Source organism: Synchiropus splendidus, chromosome 18 (assembly GCF_027744825.2).
Source record: "Synchiropus splendidus isolate RoL2022-P1 chromosome 18, RoL_Sspl_1.0, whole genome shotgun sequence".
Taxonomy (NCBI): domain Eukaryota; kingdom Metazoa; phylum Chordata; class Actinopteri; order Syngnathiformes; family Callionymidae; genus Synchiropus; species Synchiropus splendidus.
Window position 1 is genome coordinate 6391793 of NC_071351.1, and position 22669 is coordinate 6414461.

Below are 22669 nucleotides of genomic sequence, written 5' to 3' on the forward strand. Positions count from 1 at the left end.
TTGAATTCCTATATTGAGCTTAAGTGCCTATTTGAGACAGCCTTATTTTATTTCAGAATTTTATTTATTTAGCTGAATGGCTGTATTTAGATTACATTTTTGAAAACAGCGTATTGTGTATTGCTGTTTGTTTTACATTTTTGAAGACAGCCTTATTTTATTTATTTAACTGAATCGCTGTCTTTGTTTTACATTTTTGAAGACAGCTTTATTTTATTTATTTAGGTGTATTGCTATTTGTTTTACATTTTTGAAGACAGCCTTATTTTATTTATTTAACTGTATTGCTGTATTTGTTTTACATTTTTGAATAATGCATGTCTGTGTGCACACGTTACAGGCCATAGTTGGTAGCGCTACACGTACCTCCGGTTCCCGGTTCCGTTACGTTCTGACCGGTCCGTCACCTCCGTCTGCGCAGACACTCGGGGCAGCGTAAGGTCCAACAATCCGTCCCGGAACGCAAAACTCCGGCGACTGGATCGATGACTCTGCGATGACGGTGTCCACCACTTGAGTTTATGTCCACAGAACGAGGTAACAAAAAGGAGTCCTTCATTCCGAAACGTATTTCCAATGGCACAAACAAGTGCAGGGGACCGTCGAGAAGCCAGAAGACAGACTCGGTGGAGACCCGTCCGCCCGGCCGCGGTCCAACAACCCACACCTGGCGCTCATCACCTTCCTGAAGAGCGCGGCTGCTGAGTGGGCCAACCAGAGTGGCCCCAAGCGTCTTTTGTCCCCCGGGAGTTACCGTAGTGGGAAGGAGGTTTTGCTTTGTTTTGAAATTTCCTCGATATGTCACCGGGTTTGAGGGTGTTGACACCATAGCAACAAAAGCATCTTTTGATATAATTCGTTTTGTTGGTAATTATGTTAGATTTTTGCTCGTATGGATGGTCATCGTGTTGAAACGAGGCCGTTTTGAGGGGGAACGTAAGTTTATTTTGTCCTCCGAGAGTCGCCGTAGTTGTTGTTTCGTGTGGTGTGATAGGTCATTATTTATGAAAATGTATTTAAATTTGCAGCTGCAGCAGTGATGCTGTCGCTGTATCGGACCGTCGTGGTGAAGAGGAAGCTGAGTCACGAAGCTCTGGATATACCGATGGATCTACGTTCCCACCCTCATCTATGGTCACGAGCTTTGGGTCATGACTGAAAGGATGAGATCGCGGATACAAGCGGCTGCGGCTGAGATGAGTTTCCTCCGCAGGGTGGCTGGGCGCACCCTTAGAGATAGGGTGAGGAGTTCGGTCATCCGGGAGGAGCTCGGGGTGGAGCCGCTGCTCCTTCACATGGAGAGGAACCAGCTGAGGTGGCTCGGGCATCTGATCTGGATGCCCCCTGGACGCCTCCCTGGGGAGGTGTTCCGGGCATGTCCTACCGGGAGGAGACCCCGGGGAAGACCCAGGACTCGCTGGAGAGATGATGTCTCCGGTCTGGCCTGGGAACGCCTCGGGATCCCCCGGGAAGAGCTGGAGGAGGTTTGTGCGGATCAGGAAGTTTGGGCTTCCTTGCTCCGAATGCTGCCTCCGTGACCCGACTCCGGATAAGCGGCAGAAGAAGGTGAAGGTAAAGGTATTTAAATTTGAAGTGACAAACTGCCACTCAAATACATGAGCAGCAGGAAGTGATGTCATCACTATGCGCCGGGTGCGGCAGGAACCGTCAAGTCAGCGGTAAATCAGGGAGATTTTAATTAGAAAGTTGTAAAACGCCAGGACTAAGAAAGAAAAAAAAAAGATTTAGACAGAATGAGTCTGTTGGTTTTTTTTTTACACATGGATTTGACCAAAAACAAAGAAATAAATAAATAATAGAAATACATTTGTACTGACTTCAGTTTCGTCCGTGTTGTTATTGCTGGTAATATATTACCTTTCAACGCTTCCCACATTCTTCCTTCGGTCGCTCAAACAATAGTCACATGATCAGCGTGGTTCCTACATGACAGATGAAATGAACATTCACGAGCTCCACGTGGCGGCGGAGCCACGAAGAGGAGCAGAGTGAGAAGTGAGTCTTGTGCTGACGGTAAATACTCATGCGTGGGGTTTTTTTTTGTGTGTGTTTTTGTCTATCAACCAAGTCCACAGTCTTGGGGAAAAGGGTGGACTTTGGTTTCAAGTTTGAACGGGAATCCTGAGCGAAGTGTCTGCCTGGGGTCGGCGTCAGCCCTGGCTCCCGCAGGACGACAGGCTGTCGTACAGCGAGTCACTGAGCGACTCGGGGGTCTCCAGGTTGTGAGGCCTGCTGGGTGACAGCGCCTCCTCGGGCCGCTCTCTCAGCAGCTCCAGTCCGGCTTCACTGGGGGTGCGGCTCTTCCCCCTGCGGCTCATCGCTGAATGGGGCGGGAGCGGCAGGCTGCCCGGCTCCGCGCTCCGGTTCGAGGAGGCTCCGCTCTGCTTCAAATTCTGCAACGAGACAAAGACAAATGCTGAGCCGACGGTGAATTGCAACTCAAACGTCTTTTTGTCGTTGCCTTTGCTACACACAGCGGCGGATGGTGAATTTCTAAAGAAGACGCGGAGCTTCTCGAACAAAACACAGCTCACCAACCGACCACTCAACTCAACAGGACGTTTGACCAAGAGCTTCGTGCTGATCCTGATTCCTGTCTGAGCCACCTTTGAAGGTCACAGTTCTACACAACGCGGCAATAACTTTCTCAGAGCTGCTGAGTAATTTCTGAGGTGAGAATGCGGTTCAGTGTTTTCGGATCATGCAAGAGGAGTGTGAGCAGCTCCCAGAACATCAGCGCGCATCACAGAGACGGCAGCAGCCAGTGTTGGCCAGGCCAAGGAGGCCAGCTGGACCTACAGCGCGATACGGCGATCCAAAGGCAACAGACTCCTCCACCACCTCCTCCTCCTCCACAGCCAGGTACACGTCTGCCGGTCCTGCCGGGGCCTCCAGGTTGGGGAAAGTCCAGGTCTTGGAGCGAGGCGAGAACATGTTTGCGCCGTGGAGCTCTGGATCTGTCGGGGAGTTTCAACAGTCTGAGCATCAGCAAGTCACTCCTTCAAGTCACTTCTCACCCTCATGGATGATGGCCGAGGAGCCCCGCCCCTCCAGCATGGAGCCGTACTGGATGGTGGGAACCAGCTGTTTCTGCGAGGCGCTGTACACCTCGTCCTGTGGCGTGGGCTCCCGGTCCAGAGTCCGGGCTCGTCTGCCGGCCCTGGCGGGGGAGTGGGAGGAGTCGGGCTCGGTCCTGGACTTGGACATTCCTCGGCCAGCGGCACCACTGCAGACCGGGAGTGGGAAGGTGCCGATGCCGCTGTCCAGGGTGTAAGTGGAAGCACCGGAGCCTGTAGCCAGCAGGGGGAGACAAACGACACTCATCACTCCCAACACACACGAGACTCACGTGGGACCAGTGTCAGGAGGAGACTTGGACCAGGGTCTGTCCTGACACAGTGGAGTGACCTCTCACCTGCAAAGTGCTGAGAGTGAACCGAGTCTGCCATGCTCTCCTCGGACGTGACCTTCCCGACCCTCTCGGATCCCTGTGGAGGTCATGGAAGTTACTTCACCACGAAACAGTGGCCTCGTCTTCAGAGCCCAGCAGGTGGCGCTCTGGCCAAAGACGTTGGAGCAGAGAGCGCCATCTAGTGGGCTGTGATGATGACCCACGCGTCCACATCCAGAGAAAAAGCCTTACCCTCTCCATGTCATCGCGGCTGCTGGCGTGACTGTTGAAAACCGGTTTGGAGGTCTTGTAGTCGAATGAGAAGCGGCGCTGAGGCAGACTGATCACTTCCTTTCCATCCACTCTGCAACCATCCAGCGCAGATTCAAGACAACGATCAGAAATTGAAGCATGAACGTGCATCAGACGCCCACTACAGTACAGTTCAGTTTTCATGGGACAGAGCTGGTGACTTGGACCTTGCTCTGCTGTCAGAACATCTCAGAGAGAGAGAGTCGGACTCCTCACCTGTTGAGCAACTGCTGCATGAAGTTGTTGTCCGAGTGAGCCCCTCGATACATGACGGCCAGCTGCCCCTGGGTCTGGTCCAGCACCACCTCGCAGGAGTGACCTCGGCCCGACCTCTCCACGTAGGCGCGCTCCTCCTCCAGAGCCCTCCTCAGGCCCTCGGCCTTCTCCATCAGAGTGGAAATGTTGAGGCCCTCCACCCCTTCTCTGCAGCGGGCGGCGACCTTGGCAGAGTCTCTCCCCACGGAGGGAATGTTGATCTTCCACTCCTTCTTCTCCTCCTTGCCTTTGGTGGCGTCCGTCTTCCTGCTCAGCGCCGGGAGCTTGCTCTTCTTCAGCCCGAACCAGCTGGCGATGCCGTTGGAGGCCTTGTGCTTGACCTCACTGCCCTGCGCCCCTCTGTCCTGCTCCTGCAGCTTCAGCATGTTCTCCTCGATGCCCTTCATCACCTTCTGCTCGATGGCGGAGTGCGGGCTGGTCGCCGGCCGCGGCTCCTTCTCCACCTCCGCTGCAGGGGGTCTGGGTGGAGGAGATGGAAGACTGTCTCCGTACATGGGGTTCTTCTTGCCTTTGCCAGCCGCCTTGGTTCTCTCCTCGGACCTGGAGGAGTAGCGTGGCGCTTCTGGGGGCTTGGTGGCTCTGTGGACAGCAGGAGCCAGGCAGGCTTTGGACGGGGACTTGGGCGTGACTCTACTGGGGCTGTTGCCCACCTTCACATTCTGGGCCAGATTTAAGGAGGCGGGACACTTGATGTTGTTGCGTGACCCCGGTGCTGTGTCAGTGGAGGGAGATGGCAGCACCACTCTGCTCTTGGAACTTTCCGTCTTCACCACACTAGCTTCCTGCTTGAGCAGAGCAGCGGGCTGCGACGCCTTCTGCGGCTCACCTGTCCTACTCTGCTCCTCACTGCCGTCCACACCTGCTTCACCTGCAGGGTCCGCCGGCCGTGAACCCCCCTGCAAGTCCTCGGAGCTCCTCAGCTTGCTCAGAGCGGCCAGTCTGTCTTTAAAAGCATGGTGACTGGAGTCTGGCTGAGCCCTGGCGGCTCCGTGCGCCGGCCTCTTGGGAATGGAGGAGGACTCACTTCGTCTTGGTGGAGGCGGAGGCTGTACGGCCTCCGGGATCTTCCTCCCGGCCTCGCTGGCTTCCACGTCCGGCTGCTCTCTGGCTCGCGGGTAAGACAGGCTGCTCTGAGGCTTGCTTGGGAGGCTCTGATGGTTCACCCACACTGGACCGTCCGAGTCCTCTTCATCATCGGAGGAAGACTCTGACGTGGATGAAGAGGAATGTTTCTGCGTCAGAACACTTTCTGGCAGCGACTTTATCAACTTCCTCTCACCACCGCCGGCTTTTGTCTGTGAGGAGGCGCTTGCCCTTTTCTCAGGAACTTGGGTCGGTTCTGGCACTCTGGTTCTGTTGGGCCGGTCCTCCACGTTTTCATACTCGGGGACCTTCTGAGATCCCCGGGAAGATGACTGAGGATGTGAGGAAGGAGCGGCCATCTTGGTGCCGGGGGTGAGTTTGGGTGCGGAGAGGTTGCTGTAGCTGATGTCCTGAGCAGGAAGTGGGCAGATGTCCTCTGTCTGTGGGGGGGAGGTGGGCGCCGAGTGGGTGGCTGGGTAGGACTCGGACCTGGAGGGTGGAGGAGGAGGCTGCCTGCACCTCTCTGTGGTGGTGGCCCTCCGTGTGGGGACTGGCGAGTGGTAAACCTCGTAGTTGTTGGTGCGACAGGGAATGCGGGAGCTGCGTGTGAGCTGCGGACTCAGCCGCGCGGCAGGGGCCACGGCCCCGGGCTTCTCCCCGATGGAGGGAATCTTCAAGAACTTGAGCAGTTTGGACGGAGAATGAATGGCCACAGTTTTGACGTCGATGAGGCAGGAGGGGCTGGGGCTGATGGAGGCAGTGGACGGGTCAGCAACGTCTCTCTCTGAGGAGCTGTCCATGGAGGAGCGTGAAGGAGCCTGGACCGCTCCATCACTGGTCTTAGAGTCACAGTCTGAGGGTGCGGAGGAGGAAGGACTGAAGCCGGTCAGCTCCTCGGAGACATGCTCCTGTTTGGCTCTCACCATGGCGGGAACCGACGTGACGACAGGAGGGTCCGCTGTGTGGCTTTCACTCGCCATGCTGGGAACAGACTCCGCCGCTCTGCTCACACTGGGACAGTCGGTGGAGGGCGGACTACAGACATGGCTGCCGGGGCTCTTCTTGCAGTGTAAACAGCAGGTGTTGGCGCCCTCGCACCTCACGGCTCCGTCACCGTTGACGCGCTGCGGCGGGTCCGAGCAGGAGCAGAGGCAGTGGGGCATCTGGGCTTTGTACTGGCCTGCAGGGGGCTCCGCCGAGGCCAGGACCGCCTCGGTGGACATTAGCACCTGGCTGTAGTCACAGAAAGGCAAACCCCCGGTGGACGGATGGAACTTCAGAGGGTCGGTCTCCTCCATCTTGCGTAGAACCTCCAAGATATGTGCTTTTTTCTTGAAGAAGGGAGACAATGCCTCCATGGAAGCTGCGGAGCCTCGGGGACCAGGGAAGGCGTGTTGTGCGGGGTAGCCATTGCCCTTCAGACAAACAAGATGTGGATCAGCACCGACAGAGGCTTACCATCATGAAGTAAGGCAATTAAGGCCTCAGAAACAGGGGTGTCAAACCCAGTCAAGGCAGGGGCCGAACTCTATTTCTATTCATCTACCACCTGAACCCATTCAACAGGAAACGGGCACAAATGAATGACTCCTTTGAACTGTGGTCAGCCGTAAGAGCAACTATCCTTGTAGAGTTCCTGCCTCAGGTGGTGATGTTCTTGGGGTCTTGTTCTCGAGTGGGGGGCAGTATAGAAGTCGCTCTACAGCGCTGTTGTGTGAGAGAGAGCTGAGCCAAAAGGCAGAGCTCTCTATTGACCCAAGGTCAGGAGCTGTGGGTCATGACCGAAAGAACCAGATCCCTCAGAGATAAGGTGAGGAGTTCTGTCACTGGGGAGAGACTCAGAGTACAGCTGCCACTTCTCCACGTTGAGGTGGCGTCACCTCAACCTCACGTCATGAGGACGCCCCCCCCGGAGGCCTCCCTTCAGAGGAGTTTCAGGCACGGCCAGCTGGTAGGAGGCCGAGGGGGCGACCCAGAACCAGGTGGAGGGATGAGATCTCTTCACTGGCCTGGGAGCGTCTCAGGATTCCCCAGTCTGAGCTGGTGAATGTTGCCTGGCGTTTGCTGCGACCTTCTGAAGCTGCTGCCCCCGCGACCCAGCAGCGGATGAGCGGATGAGGATGGATGGATGGACCTAGCACTAGCGATGAGCACCTACTGTGTGGTCTCATTCGCAGCCGACTACAAGCACTAAAGGCTCCTGTGGGCCACATGAAAGGACTTAGTAGACTCGGTCCCTCCCTGTCTTGCGTTTGACACCTGTGTTTCAGAAAATTTTGCCCAAGTCACCTTGGCCTGTGCTTCAGTCGGTCCAACCACCGCCTGCTTGCTAGAGTCCTTGTGCACCTGTGAATTGTACTCTGGAATGGACCCCGCCGGGCACTGTGGAGAGTCATGAGGCAGTTACTAGGACAGGTCGACCCTGCGAGCGCCACCTGGAGGCAGCTGACTGACCTGGTAGTGAGCGGTGGGGTGGTTGGGCAGTTTCTGCTGAAAGAGCTCACACAGCGCTCGGTTCTGCCTCTCCAGGTCGAACACCAGCATCTTCAGCTTGATGCACTCCTCCCTCAGATCCTGGTCAGACACACACAGGTGAGTCAGGCGCTGCTGGCAGGGGAGAGGGAACCGTCTTACCTTCTGATTGAGCAGCGCTTGGACCACGTGATTAGCCACCTGGAACAACAGGGTGTCGTCAATGCTGGGATCTAGCAACCCACTGAGAAGGTTGTCTAGTGACTGACCTCATCCAAACATCTCTCGTAAGCTTCTCTCTGGTTCTCGTTCGCCAACATCAGGGCTGAATTCTCTGCCTGAGGAAGCAGGGTGGACATCAAAGGACGACTCGACGCAAGACCTCGGGGCAGACATCTCCCCCGACTCTCACCTCCAGCTCCTTCAGCCGGTCCATCAGCTCGCTGCTGTTGTCGTCCAGATAAGACTCCTGGTCTGCCTCCTCGCCGTCTTCGGTGGAGCCGAAGTCTTCATCACACATTCTCTGTTCCATCTCATCAGCCATGTTTTTCATCTGCAAACCATGACACCGAATTGACCCTCTCATGTGAGCCGACTCCAAGACACGACACCTGGACGGTTCATGTCGTGATAAAGAGATGCATGATGGGAAATACTATTTGGTCGCCTCCTTTCTTCAGTGCACACCTGTCGTATAACAAAACCAGCCGAGGGGCATCACTCGGACTGTTAAGCCGAGGGCATGTACTGAAGCAACAAACATCTCCAAGTTCTACAAAACAAATCAGTTTCAAACAAGATAAAAAAAAAGATTGACGCACTTGACATTTCTCAGTAGCACTTTTGTTTACTTCAAAGAGAGGGTGCTAGGCGGGAAATATCGGGGTAACGCTGCGTTGTATCCTGCGATACGATATGGATACCGATACATTGAGGTGTATCGCGATACTATAAGTTCAGCAATGTACTGTAATAACAGACATAATTTTAAGGAGGGAACTCAGATAATGCAGTGCAACATTATCTGCATGAAAACAAGTGTTAAATTCTGCAGTCCAACAGAGGGATGACTCTCCTATCAACCAACTCCAGGGTTCAGAAAGAAAAAGTACTAAGCACATGTCACAAATGCAGAAGCATATCCAAGTATCTATAGATAAAAAAGTGACACAGCCGACTATATATTTCAGCAAAAATATTGATGCAATATCATGCCATAAAGCATGAAGACACTTGAGCGTATGGATATTTTCTTGCACCCTAGTCCTGGATGACAATAACCAGTCCAGAGGCGTCAGAATATTCACGTTTTTTGAACCGGAAAATGGACTGAAAGTGAGCAACAAAAACAATAGACAACGTTTGAAGTCTTCTGCTGTCATGTAAACCGAAGCTAAGAAAGCTCCAACGCAGCTTCAGCTGTCGACGTGACAGATCCAAAGCTGCCCTGAGCAGCAGTGAACAAACCCGTAAATCCTCGTCTTGTGTCGCCTCGGACTAAGCACGATCAGGCTCTGTCACTGCTCAACAGATCAGGGCAGTAGGTCCAATGATCAGGAGGTGGAGAACACAGACTTGGCTGTGGAGCCAGGGAAAAGGAAGCTACACACGAGGAGCAGCGGGACATGGGTGAGCTCAGGACAGTTGTCTTGGGCTTCAGGGGGTTGGCATTTGAATTATTTCTCTTGAAGAAGTCAAGTACTAGCATCGGAACTACATTGGGAAACCAAAAAACCTGATCAGAGCATCCCGACCAATGAGCGGGGGCTCCCCACACTCAACAACCTTCATTCCCCTGGAAGGGGCTTCCACCTGTATCAGAGGCAAAAAGGTGGTATTTAAAAAGGCCGAGCAAAAACAGTCCAACTACGCAAAAAGACGGACTGTCAGAATGGATACAAGGGTCAGAAAGTGCATGGCAGCATACAACTGGAAACACCTTTCACATTGGTTTTAACTGTAGATCTCTTACCAAATGACCCATTTTCTGTGAGAATTAAAACCGCCCTAATGCACACCACAAGTTTCAGAAGAGAATTAAGAGGCTTAACAGTTTAGCGAAGCGAATTTCTGCAAAAAAAGAAAGAAACACAGCTGAGCAACTAACACCCAAACAAAGCGCCTTCAGCTTCGAGAGTGGATCAGTGAACAAAAGAGGGCAGATCATGTGTTTCTGCCTCAGCACCAAGTCGGCACGTGGTGTTTGTGTGTCCTGAATGGACGCACACACCAGCAAGATCTCAGCTCCAAGGACAGTGACCTGTTTGCACACAAAGCGTGGGACACAATGCAGTGTAAAAGAAGCGCGGGTGTGTCACAGACCGACAGGCACTGGCGCTACACAATACCCAGGTCGAGCAGACCGGAGGGACTCCACTAGTTGATCCAATACGTGGATACGAACGTGAAACATCGCTGCCTCCTCACTCGCCATCATGTCACCATCAACAGTCGCCCTCTTCTGTCCGTGTCCGTGCGTACGCTGGTTCTCAGAACTAGACACTTCATGACCAGAGGATGAAATAAAATAAAGACCTTGTTGAGTTGTTTGAGATTTCAGACCGACGTACCAGACTGTGAGGACAAACAGCAGGACAAACCACTTGGTGCAGGTCATTTTCTATTGTTTGTTTGTTGACATCAAGAGAGCAGAACCACACATTTCCTTAGGAAAGGTTTTGGTGGGTTCAGTCAGGGTGATGGTGACAAAGTGCGCCACCTTGTGAAGGCGGAGGGTGGCGCTTTCCTCCACTCAGTCATGAACAGGACGGAAGGAGAGACTCTCCATCAGCCTCAGGAGACACCAAGACTTGGCAGACCCCAGTCATCAATCCCCACCCCTCTCTCCTTCTCATACCTGACTTGCTTTTTACCTTCACTACGACACAAAAGTGAGCTTTTTTGAGAGTGTGTCATTGATGACTCAGACATTCCCTGACAAGCGTTCATGCTAGTCAAGTCAATAACACCTGTGACCGAGACACCTCACTCCATGACCATCTCAGTCCCGCCGTGACACCCCTGAGCACGTGCAGACACACGTCACCACAGCCTGCGTGGGACCCTGCCACATACTGGGATGAGGAGCTCCAAGTCTTCACTGACGTCTGGAGGAACACTGCCCTGAGCAGAGCTGTCACACTGACGCCCAGACACTGACCTCTTCTATCACTGCTTCTAAAACCTGGTCCATGCTAGCCCCACTCCCACCACACAGCACAGCTCCACATAAGACCATGTGCTGAGCGTGGGCCTCTTCACAAGCAACCAGGAGGCCAACTGCAGAACGGAGACATTGGTGGACTTCAAGAGAGGATGGAGGCAGCGCCGACGACTGGCCATCACCAACGCTGCAGCATCACTGCAGGCGGTCTCGCCCAGACCTGGCCAACCCGCGGATCCCGAGCTCCGGTTTCACGCAGCTCTTCACCAAATGAGCCGCCGAACTGGCTGCGGTTTTGGTCAAGTTGCTGTTGAGATGATGGTTTATACAGGAGATAAGAGGAAAAAGTCAGAGCGATTCCGGCGAAATGTCAAAATAAGTTTAACTTTGAAACATAAAGAATAATCCTGGCGATGTGAGTGGCGGTCCTCAGACTTGGAGCGTCATCCGATCCACCATCAACACGACCTACATGACTTAGTTCCACATTTGACTTTGTCCTTGCCTAAACTAAAGGTCTGGCATGTGATTCACCCGTGATTCACTGTGGATGGTGATGAAGTCCGTTGAATTCAGTGGAGTGAAGATGAGACGAGAGACATACGCGAACCAGCAACCTTGTGACACACAGGGATGTGCTTTAACCGCTACACTCCCGCTAAGTCACGTGACCAGCTGCTCAGGTGAGCCTTACATGTTTGTAGCATGTGGCTCTTTTCAGCAACACAGTAAAGCCTCCGACTGGATGGCCATCATGCATGAGTAGTTCCAATAGAGCCTGAAAAATCCTCTCATTTCTGTTCACATCGCTGCCGTGGAGCACACAGACACTGGCACCTGGTTGATGCGCCCGTGTCTTGGTTTGCTTTCAGTCATGCCCTCGCCCCAAAAGTATCCGAACAGACACCGTGGTCAGATGCCACAACGGTGGCCAGCGATGTCACGGTTCACAGCTGGAACTTAGAGAAAGCCAGAGCCAAATTCTCTCCTTCCACTTGTCAATGAAACATATCAAAACAAGCAGTCACTAAAAGTTAAAAAAACATGGTTGTGATGGGGGGATTTTGTTCCACGAGTCTGTCGTTGAAGGCAGAACTATCATTCAAATTTCGGCAGCATTCCTGACCATGAGCGATTCATTTGCTAAAGTGGCCAGTGGAGTAACTGCTCCTTGATCCTGTTAGGTCTTGTCAATCTGAATGGGATTAGAGGTGTTGAGCATCTGCCCTCTCAGGCCGGGTGATCACAGTGCAGCAGCTCAGACCGACCTCACCACCAGTCCGTTCACCACAAGAAAACACCGTGACAAGGGTTTGGTTTCAACACACACAGAACTGAATCAGCTCAGAACCATGCATGAAAGCGGTCCGGCTGTGGGCGCTTGGCGTCACGACAAACACCAGCCCGTCCTCCTGCCACTCTGCAGGCAGCAGTCAGGTTTGTGCTTCATCTCCAGACCAGACCCAACAGAATCTGGGGGAATTGATCCGGCTCCAACAGAAGAACAAAAAGTGGGTTTTGGCCTCAGCAGCCGGGTGAATGATCCTCAGTTCCGGGACGACATCAAAGGAGAGGAGATGTGGGCGAGACAGAATCCCTCTGTGCTGCTGCTGCTCCTCCATGAACCGAGACAGATCGAATACAAGCAATATTTGGGATCAAGAGTTCGGTGGGGGAAGGGGACGACGCAGGCTGGCTCTACCTCTCCCAAAAGGCTCCTGAAAACACTGGCCAGGCTTCATCCACACCCACAGGAGGAGAGAGTGGGGAAGCCCAGCCAACTCCTGTGATCCCAGGCTGGATTTACGACACTTTGTTCGCAACTGGCTGCGCTGCTGAAACCATAACAAAAGCAGCCGTGCGCTAGTACGCTAGCACTCGAATCGCCTCCCAGACCTCACTGACCATGTCAACACCTTCACAAGAGCCAAGAGTGGAGTCCACCTCACCTCTGTGGCCTTACCTTCCTCCTGGTCCTCCTCCTCCTCTGTTATCCAGTCATCTGAGATGGATCAAATGAGAGCCTCCACCGAAGAACACTTCAGCCTCCCGGCTGAGGGGATGATGTTCCTCCTGCTGTGGCGAGGAGGCCGGCCTGCTCTGCGCTGCCGCTACACTCGGCCTGCCCTTGAGCATTCGTGTCTGGAGTCCGTGCCTCTGCTGCCTGCACAGGCTGCCATGTCTCCCATTGTTCCAGGACGAGGGGAGGGTGGTTTCCTATTCCCATAGACCCTGCCTCCTACAACAGCTGTGGACCAGCCCCCACCTCACCAGCGACTCCCCCTCCTCCTACCACGGCTGCCTCCGCTGCCGCCGCCGCCGCTGCTAAACATTAACCCCCTAGCTGCCGGCTGCAGTCATTAAAATGTGGAGAGGGGGATGTGTTCAAAAGGAGAGACCCTGCCATGTAGCGGACAAAGAAACGCAAGAGGATATCGCACAGGCAGGAAGCAGGGACGGCAGTTCCAACGTGGAGACGGCCAGTGGCCCAGAAAGAGAACACGCTAAGAGGATTGTCTTCACACGAGTGACAAGTGATGGCAAGATCAGCGGAAGGAAAGTCAGTGGTGGAGAGATCACCACCTCGCCCCAAAATAATTCCACCTGCCTCCGTCGAAATCCATGCGTCTTGGATAGTGGCACTACCTGATACTCAAGAAAAATATTCTGAATTTAAAAAAAAGACTGGAATATAGGAACATGTAAGGCCTCTGAAACAAGGGGGAAGACAAACACATGTCAACTACAGCTCATGGGAACAAACAAGCAGTGTTGCGTTATTAAAATGAGAAACCCGCAGAAGGGTCTCCTTGAATTTGATCATTGTTGCTGGCTCTCTTCAACGTGTACCTTGCTCTCCTACATACTTACATGTTAGCTGCACCGTAGTATGGTGACATTAAAGATACTGCGAATATCCCTCGGGCCATACCACACCAGATTATTTTAGAATATTGCCTTTGTGTTTTTGACGCGTGAGTTTACCTAAAACATCATCATTTCTCTTGGTGGAGCGTCTCAAACTATAGCTCTGAATCACTGCTGGCACTAGTTTCATGGGACTTTGGTGTCAGTATACACAGTATTTCTAACACTCAGAGTACTTCAGATAGTATCATGCCATCGGTTACTGTGATATTTGACTGTGTTGATACTTTATTACACCCCTACTCCTGACTAATACACAGCAGTTGCACTGCTCTGGATGCTTCCTACCTCTCTGTTCTTGGCTATTATTCCAGCTAGAAGAAATGAAATTCAAGGTCAGTGCTCCAGTGATGATGATGATGGCACCAGTACCATGACAAGGCTGTCAGAAGAACGTGAGCGTTGATGGCTTCAAGAGGAGGAACCGAGTGAGAGACACGTAGGAAGGAGGTGAGGCGCACAGGGAAACGTGGGAGAAACCTCGCTGCAGTATGTCCAATTGTCTGATGTTCTGCGCTGTTTTGACGGGACATGGAACAAATGCAGAGCCCTTCACTTCATTTCAATAGCTCAAAGTGATCGGAGCTCCGCCACAGAACCAACTCAAGTGGAGGCCTCACTACTTTCATCGCACTGTTCTTCCCTATGATAAAGTCCGAGGACAAATGTGGTTGAAGCAGAATTTTCCATGAACAGAGCCTCACTTTTCAATCTTGGCTGACAAGTCAACATACAAGGCGTTAAACTGGAAAGCCCACACATTCAGCGCCTGTTCACCAAACAAGATAACAGTATGCAAACGGAAACACTCGCAAGAGTTTTACCAACCTTCTACCAACACAGTTGTGTTGACACTATCAAGGCAAATTAGACCTCAGTAAACTTGTTACCGTACAAGGTGCAATACTGGTTTGTGATGGAAGAAAAGCGAACGTCTTTTTGGAGGAAATCTTCAGCATCGACCAGTGTTTGACCCAAACAACTGAGGCATGTTTGCTGGTGTGCTCAGCTGAGAACCCTGTTGTTGTCTTAGTGTAATACTGCAGGATGAGAAAGATCAAGCATCTAACCAGACGCCACACTGTTAACCGACATGTTCTCCATGGAGTAAACCTGTGATGGTCAGCGTGCTTCGACGGCCTGTGAGAACTCAACCACGATGGCTCTTTTGCCAATGGTGGCTCCACTTCGACATCGTGCTCTAAGAAAGATAGTAACAGAACTATTCCTGGAGGCTTTAGACCAGCCTACGCCACAGAGACGGGCTGACTAGGACCTTCTAAAGAGGGTCAACCGTCTGGCCTGACCTGATGGTCACATGGCGCCTGGGGCTAACAAACACAACTCAGGATGACTGGCCTTACAAAAGACCTTTTGTCATCCACTCCATCAGATCACCACACAATCTACCTGCTGGGTATGAGCCCCAATTGTCCACCCTCACCACTGAAGGGGACGGGTGAGAGTTCCCTGTGTCTCCGCTACGCCGCGGTCACTCCACCTGAGAAGCATTAGAGCCGCCGAACAAGGCTGGCTTCACATGATGTCATGTGGCACAGTTTGAGTCATCCGTCTCGGAGCAGCACCGACTCCACGGAATGTCTCGCATGCTGAAACACTCAAGAGTCTCCTGCACCTGGGAGCCATGTTCACTGGAGCTCAGACTGGACAAAAAAAAAAAAAACAAAACTGCTGCCGTGAGGTTGAGGACATGTGTCAGGTTTAGATTCGTGGAATCTACAACATTTGAGGAGCAGAAAAGTGGATTCAAGCAAACACAATGGCTGTGGTTGTTCACAGAAAAGAAGGTGGAAGGTGTGGACCCCAGCTCCAGACGTCGCCGTGCCCCTGAGCAAGGCACTTCCCTCCTGAGTGCCCCCATGGTTCAGCTGGCACTCTGGGCGCTGAGTAAGCACCAAACACGCTGCATCAGGGCGAACCCTGGATGACGCTGACTGATGCTTTCCACTAGAGACCGGCCTTCACCTACTTCTCCTGTCTTTCTTTTCACACAGACAATATGTGTCACTGGTTATGAAGCGTTTTCTCAATGTTTGGCTGCGAGCATCTGCCTCCCTGGACAAAAACCAACTACTACGGAACATGAAAAAATCCAGGAGGATGAGAAGACTAAAGCAAGGTGAAGGTAGGGACCTTCAAGTCACGGATGCAAGACAAACAAATCAAATTACAATTTAAAAATGATTTGTTACATAACAATATGAAATGAACCCCAAACCAGTGCAGAGGCAGCCTCGAGGTGCTTCCCACACGCTTCTTAAAAGAGAGTTTTCATGTTGCTGGTTCCAGCATTTTATCAATTCTTAATCAGTCTCCTGCCGGCAGCTTTTAAACATGCAGTGATCCGACCTCCACTCTCCACTCAGCGCCATCTCTCAACCACTGCTCTTAGCTGAGGAAGCTGTCGAATTCACGCATCATAACTCTTGTTTTGAGAAATTCCAGTCTGGTTTTGATCAGGACACACGGCTCCTCTGTTCGATCTCAGCGCAGCATTCGACGCTGTGGACCCTGAACGTCAGGCGTCCTACCTTACATTGGTGCAGCAACAATGATGTGGCCAGATGGAAAGATATCGGAGCAGTTCCCCCTCCAGCACCAATCGGGGGAATGAAGTCCCTCAGTGACCTGAAGCAAAACTTCATTTGTACTTTCACATGAAGAACCAAAAAACCTTGTGACACGGGTCACGTTCGACAGTGACTCTGAACCTACTGAACTGGAGAACACAGACGAACAATGGATGTCTAAAGGGGCGACTGCATTCCACTAAACAACCAAGAATGGGCGTATTAAATCACGCCAAAATAAACATCTGAAAACAAGTATTTGCCGGTTGTAACGCTGCTTGTCTCAGTGAAGGGATGAAGAAGAAAGAAGGTCAAACTAAGGTTCCTTGAGCTTGCAGTTCAAGAAGCTCACCAGCGCTTCACGCTGGAGGTGGCCACACTGAACCTTCTGCACTGATCCCGGGTCGTACCAGGGTGTCTGGAGCCATGTCGCCACCCGAGCAACAGCCAAAGATGGCAGGTATGAGCGGGACACAGCGGTTCTGTGTGAGGAAGGTGAAACAATGCACAGCAACCGCCGGCTATTAAACCAACACAAACCACTCGACACAGACTATCTGGAGGCCATTCATCCACTGAGCTTCTGACCTGTATTTGCCACCTAAGATCATCCCTTCACTCTTGGTTCTTTCCGTCCAGTGATGGTGCGTTTATGGCCCATCCATTTGTCCCCACTGTCATCTTTCAGGCGCTGCTAAAAACAAGGTCCGACTGGCCGTGGACACCCCGGAAGTCATTCTCACGAACCGTTCCAAAAATAAAAGTCTGCTGAAGATGATGATGGTGCGCAGTTCGGGGGGTGACAGAGCCCCTTCCGCGCTGGATGAGGCGAGAGACGAGCCTCTGGTGAGTCGAATCGAAACCACTGGGGGCCATGTTGGTGTTCAAGTTCCCCTTTTTCATGTTGCCTTCAGGCTACAAACGTTTCTGGACCGGTGTTCCGAACGTTCAGGCCTTTCGAACCGACCCGTTTGCGTCGCACAGATTCGCGGAAGGAGAGCGGTAACGTGGGACCTTGAGCGTCTGCTCAGCCTTGACGCATCCGAAGAAGAAGTCGGCTTCTGTGTCGGCATTTTTGAGCCACGTCCGGCCACAACACGCCGTGTCGAGTTCGCGTTTTGCAACTCACCTCATCGGCCTGGGCTCCGTGCGCGCAGCGGTACCGTCTCCAAAGGTATAAATCATCAGCTTCGAGGAGAAGGTGGATGTTTTGCGCTCAAGCTCCGCCGCCGCCGCCGCCGCGTCCGAGCAGGGCTCCGTGTTTGGATTCAGGAAAAGTGATGTCATCGCACGGAACGACCCGCCCAGCTCTCTGCAGAGCCGGGCTCCCGCGCGCTCACGCACGCGCACTCAGGGACCCGGCTCCGTTTTACCTGACCATTTTCGGTCCGTTATTTTTGTGACCTTCAGTAATAAAAGCCCACCGCAATTGAGAAGGTTAGCGGTGAAATAAAACACATTTTCTAAGGTGCATCGAGATAAAAGTGACATAATGTTGACATGAAAGAGCAAGAAGGGCTGCAAAAACGTGTTTAAAAGTCGGTTGTGTTCCCCGCGTGGCGCGTCATTCACGCTATAACGTGAAGTTGTTATTGTTGCCAAAGGAGCCACATAAAAGCCAAGCCCGTGCATCCTATTTAAATCCGCCAGTCTTCAGTTCCAGTCTTATTCGAGCTGTTTTGTTTTTACTTGATTTTCAATAAAAAAAACAACTGGGTCTGCTTGGTTTTGGACCTTCAAACATGGTCACCAGACTGCATTTATCAATGGAATGGAATGGACACTTTCCTAAAGAGTCTTGTCTTGTCCTTTTCCATGTTTTGTCCAGGGCACGTTTCCACTCCTGGGTCTGCACCACATTTCCACAGCAGTGGAGCAACTGCACTGTTCAGCACGCACTCAGTCAATTGTTACTTTTGTTGTGGAGCGACTGTTTTAAACATCAGGTCATCGCCTCTTCTTGCCGTCACCTTCATTTCAGCTGATCCGTGGCTCAACTCTTCCTGTTGTTGGTGAGTAAACGTTGACCGATTCCATCAGCACCAACAGACTCGGCCACAGAACACACAGCCCTCAGAGAAAACGGGGTCTTTTCCACTTTGCTGCTGCATTTGTTTAATAGTCACCAGTCGGAGAAGCTCTTAAACTGTTACAGATTATGACTCAACTGAATCACATGTGAGAGTATGTGGTCATTTCACTCGATGCCTTTGAAAGAACATAAATATAGAAACACAAACGGGAGAAGCGGTGGCGGAGCGAGTTCATCTGGGAGCGTCAGCCAACGCTGCGTCCTGGATGGATCCATCTGTGGTGTCCTCTTCACCCATCACCACCTGTGAGAACAGCTGCCGTCAATATACCGACACTAAAACCCAGACGAAACTGAAGAGGCCTTGCAGAGCTTCAATCACACATGTAAACATGGAGTACAGGTTCCTCCGTCAGTCTGCTCCTCTAACATCTAATAAAGCAGCTTGTGTGGGGTTCCACTGCTCTTCATGTCCTCAAATAAGACAAAGGTGCTTTATTCAAGTGGGCTGAGGGAGCAGGACTGGAGACACGCTCCAACATTCTTAAACCGTGTTGTTTCAAGATAGTGATGACTTGACGGGGAAAAAAAGGACATGAATTGATGTGGACTGACTTGGAACAGATCTTAAACCTGGTCATTCATGATGGCATCTACATCTCTGTCCGACAGCTCCGGCGCCGAAGTGTCCAGGTCTGCATCCTCTCCCGTCAGGATGTCCATCGGGGCCTCAGCAATGGCTCTGATGGTCTGGTCCTCCAAAGCCAGAGCGGTGTCAAACTGCAGGGGGGACGGAGGACCCTGAATACCGTCTCCTTCCACGTCCAGGTCCTGTTTGGTGAGAGTGCAAGGCCTGATCAAAGCACTGGAAACTCAGAGGCAACTGGACGGCATCAGACAAAGGACACTGCTGTAGAACCTTGGGGACTCATTAACCATTTTCATGCTAAAAGCAGCTTCTGCACGTACGTCACTGAACTCCAGCGGGAGGCTCTCGGTGGGCTGGAGCTCGGCGGCACTCAGGTACATGTCTCTGCTGGCCGCGGCCGGCTCCTGCGGCGGAGGCTGCTGCTCGGGCTGATACATGAGGGCAGGCAGGGTGAGGTGCAGCGGGCAGCGAGGGTCCTCTGACTGGCCCATGTGGATGGTGCGGTCGCAGGGCAGGTCCTTCAGGCCGGGACACAGCTTGAAAAGGACCTGGTTGCTGTCCTGCAAAATGTCTGCGCTTCTGGAGTTTAAGGAAAACTCCGCCCACTCGAGGCTGAAACATGGAAAGCAAAGCAGCTGGGTTTTGTTTGTCCCCTCCAACTGAATTGATCATCCCTTTGAATCCTCTGGGAAAATCAACAGACCACAGGAGAGAGTCAATGTGGGCCCCGTTGGAACTGGCAGCTACTGCGTGCGGACAGTCTTGATCAGGGCCACACACGAGCCAGAGCGCGAGCAAGACTGAAGGATACGAGCGACGCAGTGGCGGGCCATGGGCAGGCACGGGTTGGTGCAACTGTATCCTTCCTCAAAGAAGATGCACTTCTCCTGCTGGCTCCTCAAGGTGCTCTGCAGCAAAGAAAAACCCGTCAGAGGAGGCAACCGCCAAACGTCACGTTGTGACTCACTTGAGGGGCTCCTTCAGTCACCGCCTGCCTTCTCTCCCTCAGCTGTCGGTGCAGCAGGGCTTCCACGCCATAGCGCCGGCGGTAGCGCCGCAGAGCCTTGAGCTTCTTCAGATTCTCCCGCTCCTTCATGGACAGTCCTTCTGGCCCAGTGAGAAGGCTGCTCCCTGAGGAAATGCAAACATTTGAGTGGCACCTAGTGGCCGTGAGAGGAAATGCTCGCGCCGTACCGATGCTCTCATGCTCCGACTTGCGGTTGTGCAGGTATCGGCGCTTCTTTTCCTTCAGCAGATGCTGCAACCTTTTGAACTGGTCGATGTACAGGGACTGGAGTCTGATGAGCTTCTCACGCGTGATGAGCGCCACCTCCTCCGCCGTATACACACCTGCATGTCTGCACCAGCCACAAACAATGTTAATGACGCTGCGCAGCAGCAGCAGCAAGTAAGTAAACACTGCTGCAAACAGCAAGGAAACTGTTGAGATGATATCATCTATTATGCTTCACAATACAGTGGTACCTTGGTTTTCGAACGTCCTGGACTTCGAACAAATCTGAGTTCGAACAAAAATTTCGAAATTTTTTTGCTCGGATTTCGAATCAAAATCCAGAACTGAAACGCCCTCGAAAAAAGCCGGAAAAAACGTAACTTGCGCGGACCGATCAGCTGACCCACAACGCGCTTTGTTATTGTGTATAACGCAGCCTCTGTATGCAGACGTGTCCCGTTAGCTACATTTACTGACTGTTTTTTCTTCATATTGAGGTGTAAAACCTTTCCTGTCTCCACACTGGACCCTGGTAGAGTGTCACAGGGGAGGTGCAGGGTTTGATGTCCTGTTGTGGGCTGGAGCTGGGACAGGGATGAGGCGAGTCTGGGACAGAGCGTGACTTGGTTTATGACTTTGTCACAGCCAAACTGCACAGAAGCGCACATTCAGAGCTGGACACGCACCGGGCACCTCTTCCCTTCTGGAGAGACGTCACTCACTCGGCAACCCCTCCCACATGCAGCGGCCACACACATAGAGGAACAGCCCACCTGCAGCAGACGCTCTACATTCACTCCTACAAAAGACTATTTTAAGGCTTGGAACGCATTGTTTCTTTTTCCATTCATTGTAATGGGAAAAATCGATTCAGATTTCAAACAAATCGCCTCTCGAACGGTCGTCTGTGGTCAAGAACCGAGGTACCACTGTATTTTCATGATTCGTTTGAGCCACAGCACGTCGCCTTTCACTGCACACACACTTAAGAGGTCCAGTTTTTCCCATCACTTATTTCATCTCACACCTTAACTTTGCATTACAACATGTAGCAGTAACACTTGAAAAGCATTCAGTCCCGTTACCTGAGAGGATCTTCATGATCGCTGTCGATGCTGTCCGCCTCACTCTCCGGGTCACCTCTCCACGTTTGGTCCAGCAACAGTGGACACTGCTCCTCCTCACTGACGCTGTCGTCATCTGAGAACAAGAGAAGTAACTGCAGCTTCACAGAACCAACCCGTCGGTAGTTATGAACCCTTACCTGCTGCCCGGCTGAATTCGGAGCGTCCTCCAACACCTTGAGTGTCAGCACGGCTGTATCCACTCAGCTGGGACAACAGCGCTTCAGGCGATGGACCGAACGACGCCTTTCTCATCTGAGCCCGAAGAGCCAGGGCGTTCTTACGGGCATGCTCCACACAAAACGTCGCCCTGCAAACAAAAAAGCAGAGCAGGCGATTACGCCACTGCGGAAAACCCTTCAAAAGGTCATGTGGTGCTGAAAGCTCACCCATCCTTTTTCTCAACCTTGGGCGCAGCATTGGGACAGCGCTTGCCATTCTTGGTCGAGATATAGCTGCACTGCTTGTAAGGCGCGTTCTTGTCCTCCAGGATGTGTCTGAGGCAGAACTCTAGACCTTCCAGTCGGGGCTGAGAGCATTGTCTCTGGGTGAAGGAGCAGACCTGGGGCTCCTTTGGACAGGGGGTTTGGGTCACACGGTTCCGACTGGATGGCAAGACGTGGATTCTTATGCGGTTCATGGCAAGTCTGTGAAGAATTTTGAAACTATTTCACCATGGAGGCTTGACACAAATGCCCTTAAAGAAAAGAAAAGAAAAGAAAACATTCTGTGCGACCTTATATTTAGGCATGATTCGAAAAGCTATCGTTTTCATTTTGGACAACCCAAGATCACAACACCATGGTTGACTTTACAAAAAAAAGCCGTCAAGAACACCATGTCAAACGTATGTTATTTGTATTTTTTTTTTTTTTTTGCAGCTCAATCTTTACTAACGTTTCATGCGGTTCATGGAACGACAAGAAACAAAGGAGCAAAAAAGTGCAAACAAAGCACGATTTAACCAAGTAAACAGATAACAAGACTGCGGCTGCAGCGGGAAACGATGGAACCGTCAGAGTCAATGTAGTTTGACGCAATGTGGCGCCGACTTCCGCCCGCCACTGCGTCACTCCTGTAATGTGGCTGCCATCTTTGTTAGCAGCAGCTAAACGCGAACGTCAGAAAACACCAGGTTTGAGCCCACGGACGCATTAGAAACATTGTTCTTCGTAAAACCAACTTTGTCGTTAGCAACATAACGACTTTCTGACCGGTTTTACCTGTACTTCAGGCAAGCCTTCGCCGATGTTCGGGCGCAGCCCGGCAGATGCTCCCACTGCTTCCAACCACCGCAGCCAGACTGAGGCCACTGTTGCTCGGTTTTGTGCTTCCTCTTCTTCTCCTCGTGGAGTTGAATTGGCGGCTGACAACCATCGCAAAGGCTCATTAC

General features: G+C 52.2%; 2 protein-coding genes across 6 annotated transcripts; both read right to left on the reverse strand.

Moving 5' to 3' along the window:
• Positions 1-1679: 1679 nt before the first annotated feature.
• On the reverse strand, positions 1680-17641 carry nckap5l (NCK-associated protein 5-like). 3 transcript variants are annotated; one of them, XM_053848891.1, is made up of 12 exons: positions 17367-17641; positions 7968-8108; positions 7825-7893; positions 7718-7756; positions 7538-7657; positions 7373-7465; positions 3941-6498; positions 3665-3776; positions 3437-3509; positions 3039-3311; positions 2821-2978; positions 1680-2414 (listed from the first exon to the last, which is right to left on the reverse strand). In XM_053848891.1, exons 2-12 carry the CDS (start codon positions 8106-8108, stop codon positions 2172-2174), a joined length of 3879 nt encoding a protein of 1292 aa, XP_053704866.1. In that variant the 5' UTR covers positions 17367-17641; the 3' UTR covers positions 1680-2171. The 3 variants fall into 3 exon arrangements, with proteins under 3 accessions (XP_053704866.1, XP_053704867.1, XP_053704868.1); XM_053848892.1 differs by lacking the exon at positions 17367-17641 and adding an exon at positions 12682-17315; XM_053848893.1 differs by lacking the exon at positions 17367-17641 and adding an exon at positions 12668-17315.
• Positions 17642-18335: 694 nt separating this feature from the next.
• kansl2 (KAT8 regulatory NSL complex subunit 2) lies at positions 18336-22618 on the reverse strand. Of its 3 annotated transcripts, none has more exons than XM_053848956.1 (10): positions 22500-22618; positions 21666-21923; positions 21417-21586; positions 21238-21352; positions 20113-20276; positions 19886-20049; positions 19730-19826; positions 19239-19489; positions 18903-19100; positions 18336-18573 (listed from the first exon to the last, which is right to left on the reverse strand). In XM_053848956.1, exons 2-10 carry the CDS (start codon positions 21914-21916, stop codon positions 18502-18504), a joined length of 1482 nt encoding a protein of 493 aa, XP_053704931.1. In that variant the 5' UTR covers positions 21917-21923; positions 22500-22618; the 3' UTR covers positions 18336-18501. The 3 variants fall into 3 exon arrangements, with proteins under 3 accessions (XP_053704931.1, XP_053704933.1, XP_053704932.1); XM_053848958.1 differs by having other exon boundaries at positions 18885-19100; XM_053848957.1 differs by having other exon boundaries at positions 21666-21973; positions 22500-22604.
• Positions 22619-22669: the final 51 nt, after the last annotated feature.

Bases quoted from the DNA above. Each gene is read 5' to 3' on its own strand.
- kansl2 (XM_053848956.1), bottom strand. From the start codon at position 21,916: ATGAACCGCATAAGAATCCACGTCTTGCCATCCAGTCGGAACCGTGTG. The intron at 21,353-21,416 runs GTAAGGGTTCAT...TCTTGTTCTCAG, and splicing joins CGAATTCAGCCGGGCAGCAG to ATGACGACAGCGTCAGTGAG. The intron at 19,490-19,729 runs GTATCCTTCAGT...CCAGAAGCGCAG, and splicing joins GGCCCGCCACTGCGTCGCTC to ACATTTTGCAGGACAGCAAC.
- nckap5l (XM_053848891.1), bottom strand. From the start codon at position 8,108: ATGAAAAACATGGCTGATGAGATGGAACAGAGAATGTGTGATGAAGAC. The intron at 7,757-7,824 runs GTCAGTCACTAG...CTGTTGTTCCAG, and splicing joins ACGAGAGATGTTTGGATGAG to GTGGCTAATCACGTGGTCCA. The intron at 3,777-3,940 runs GTGAGGAGTCCG...GGATGGTTGCAG, and splicing joins ATGCAGCAGTTGCTCAACAG to AGTGGATGGAAAGGAAGTGA.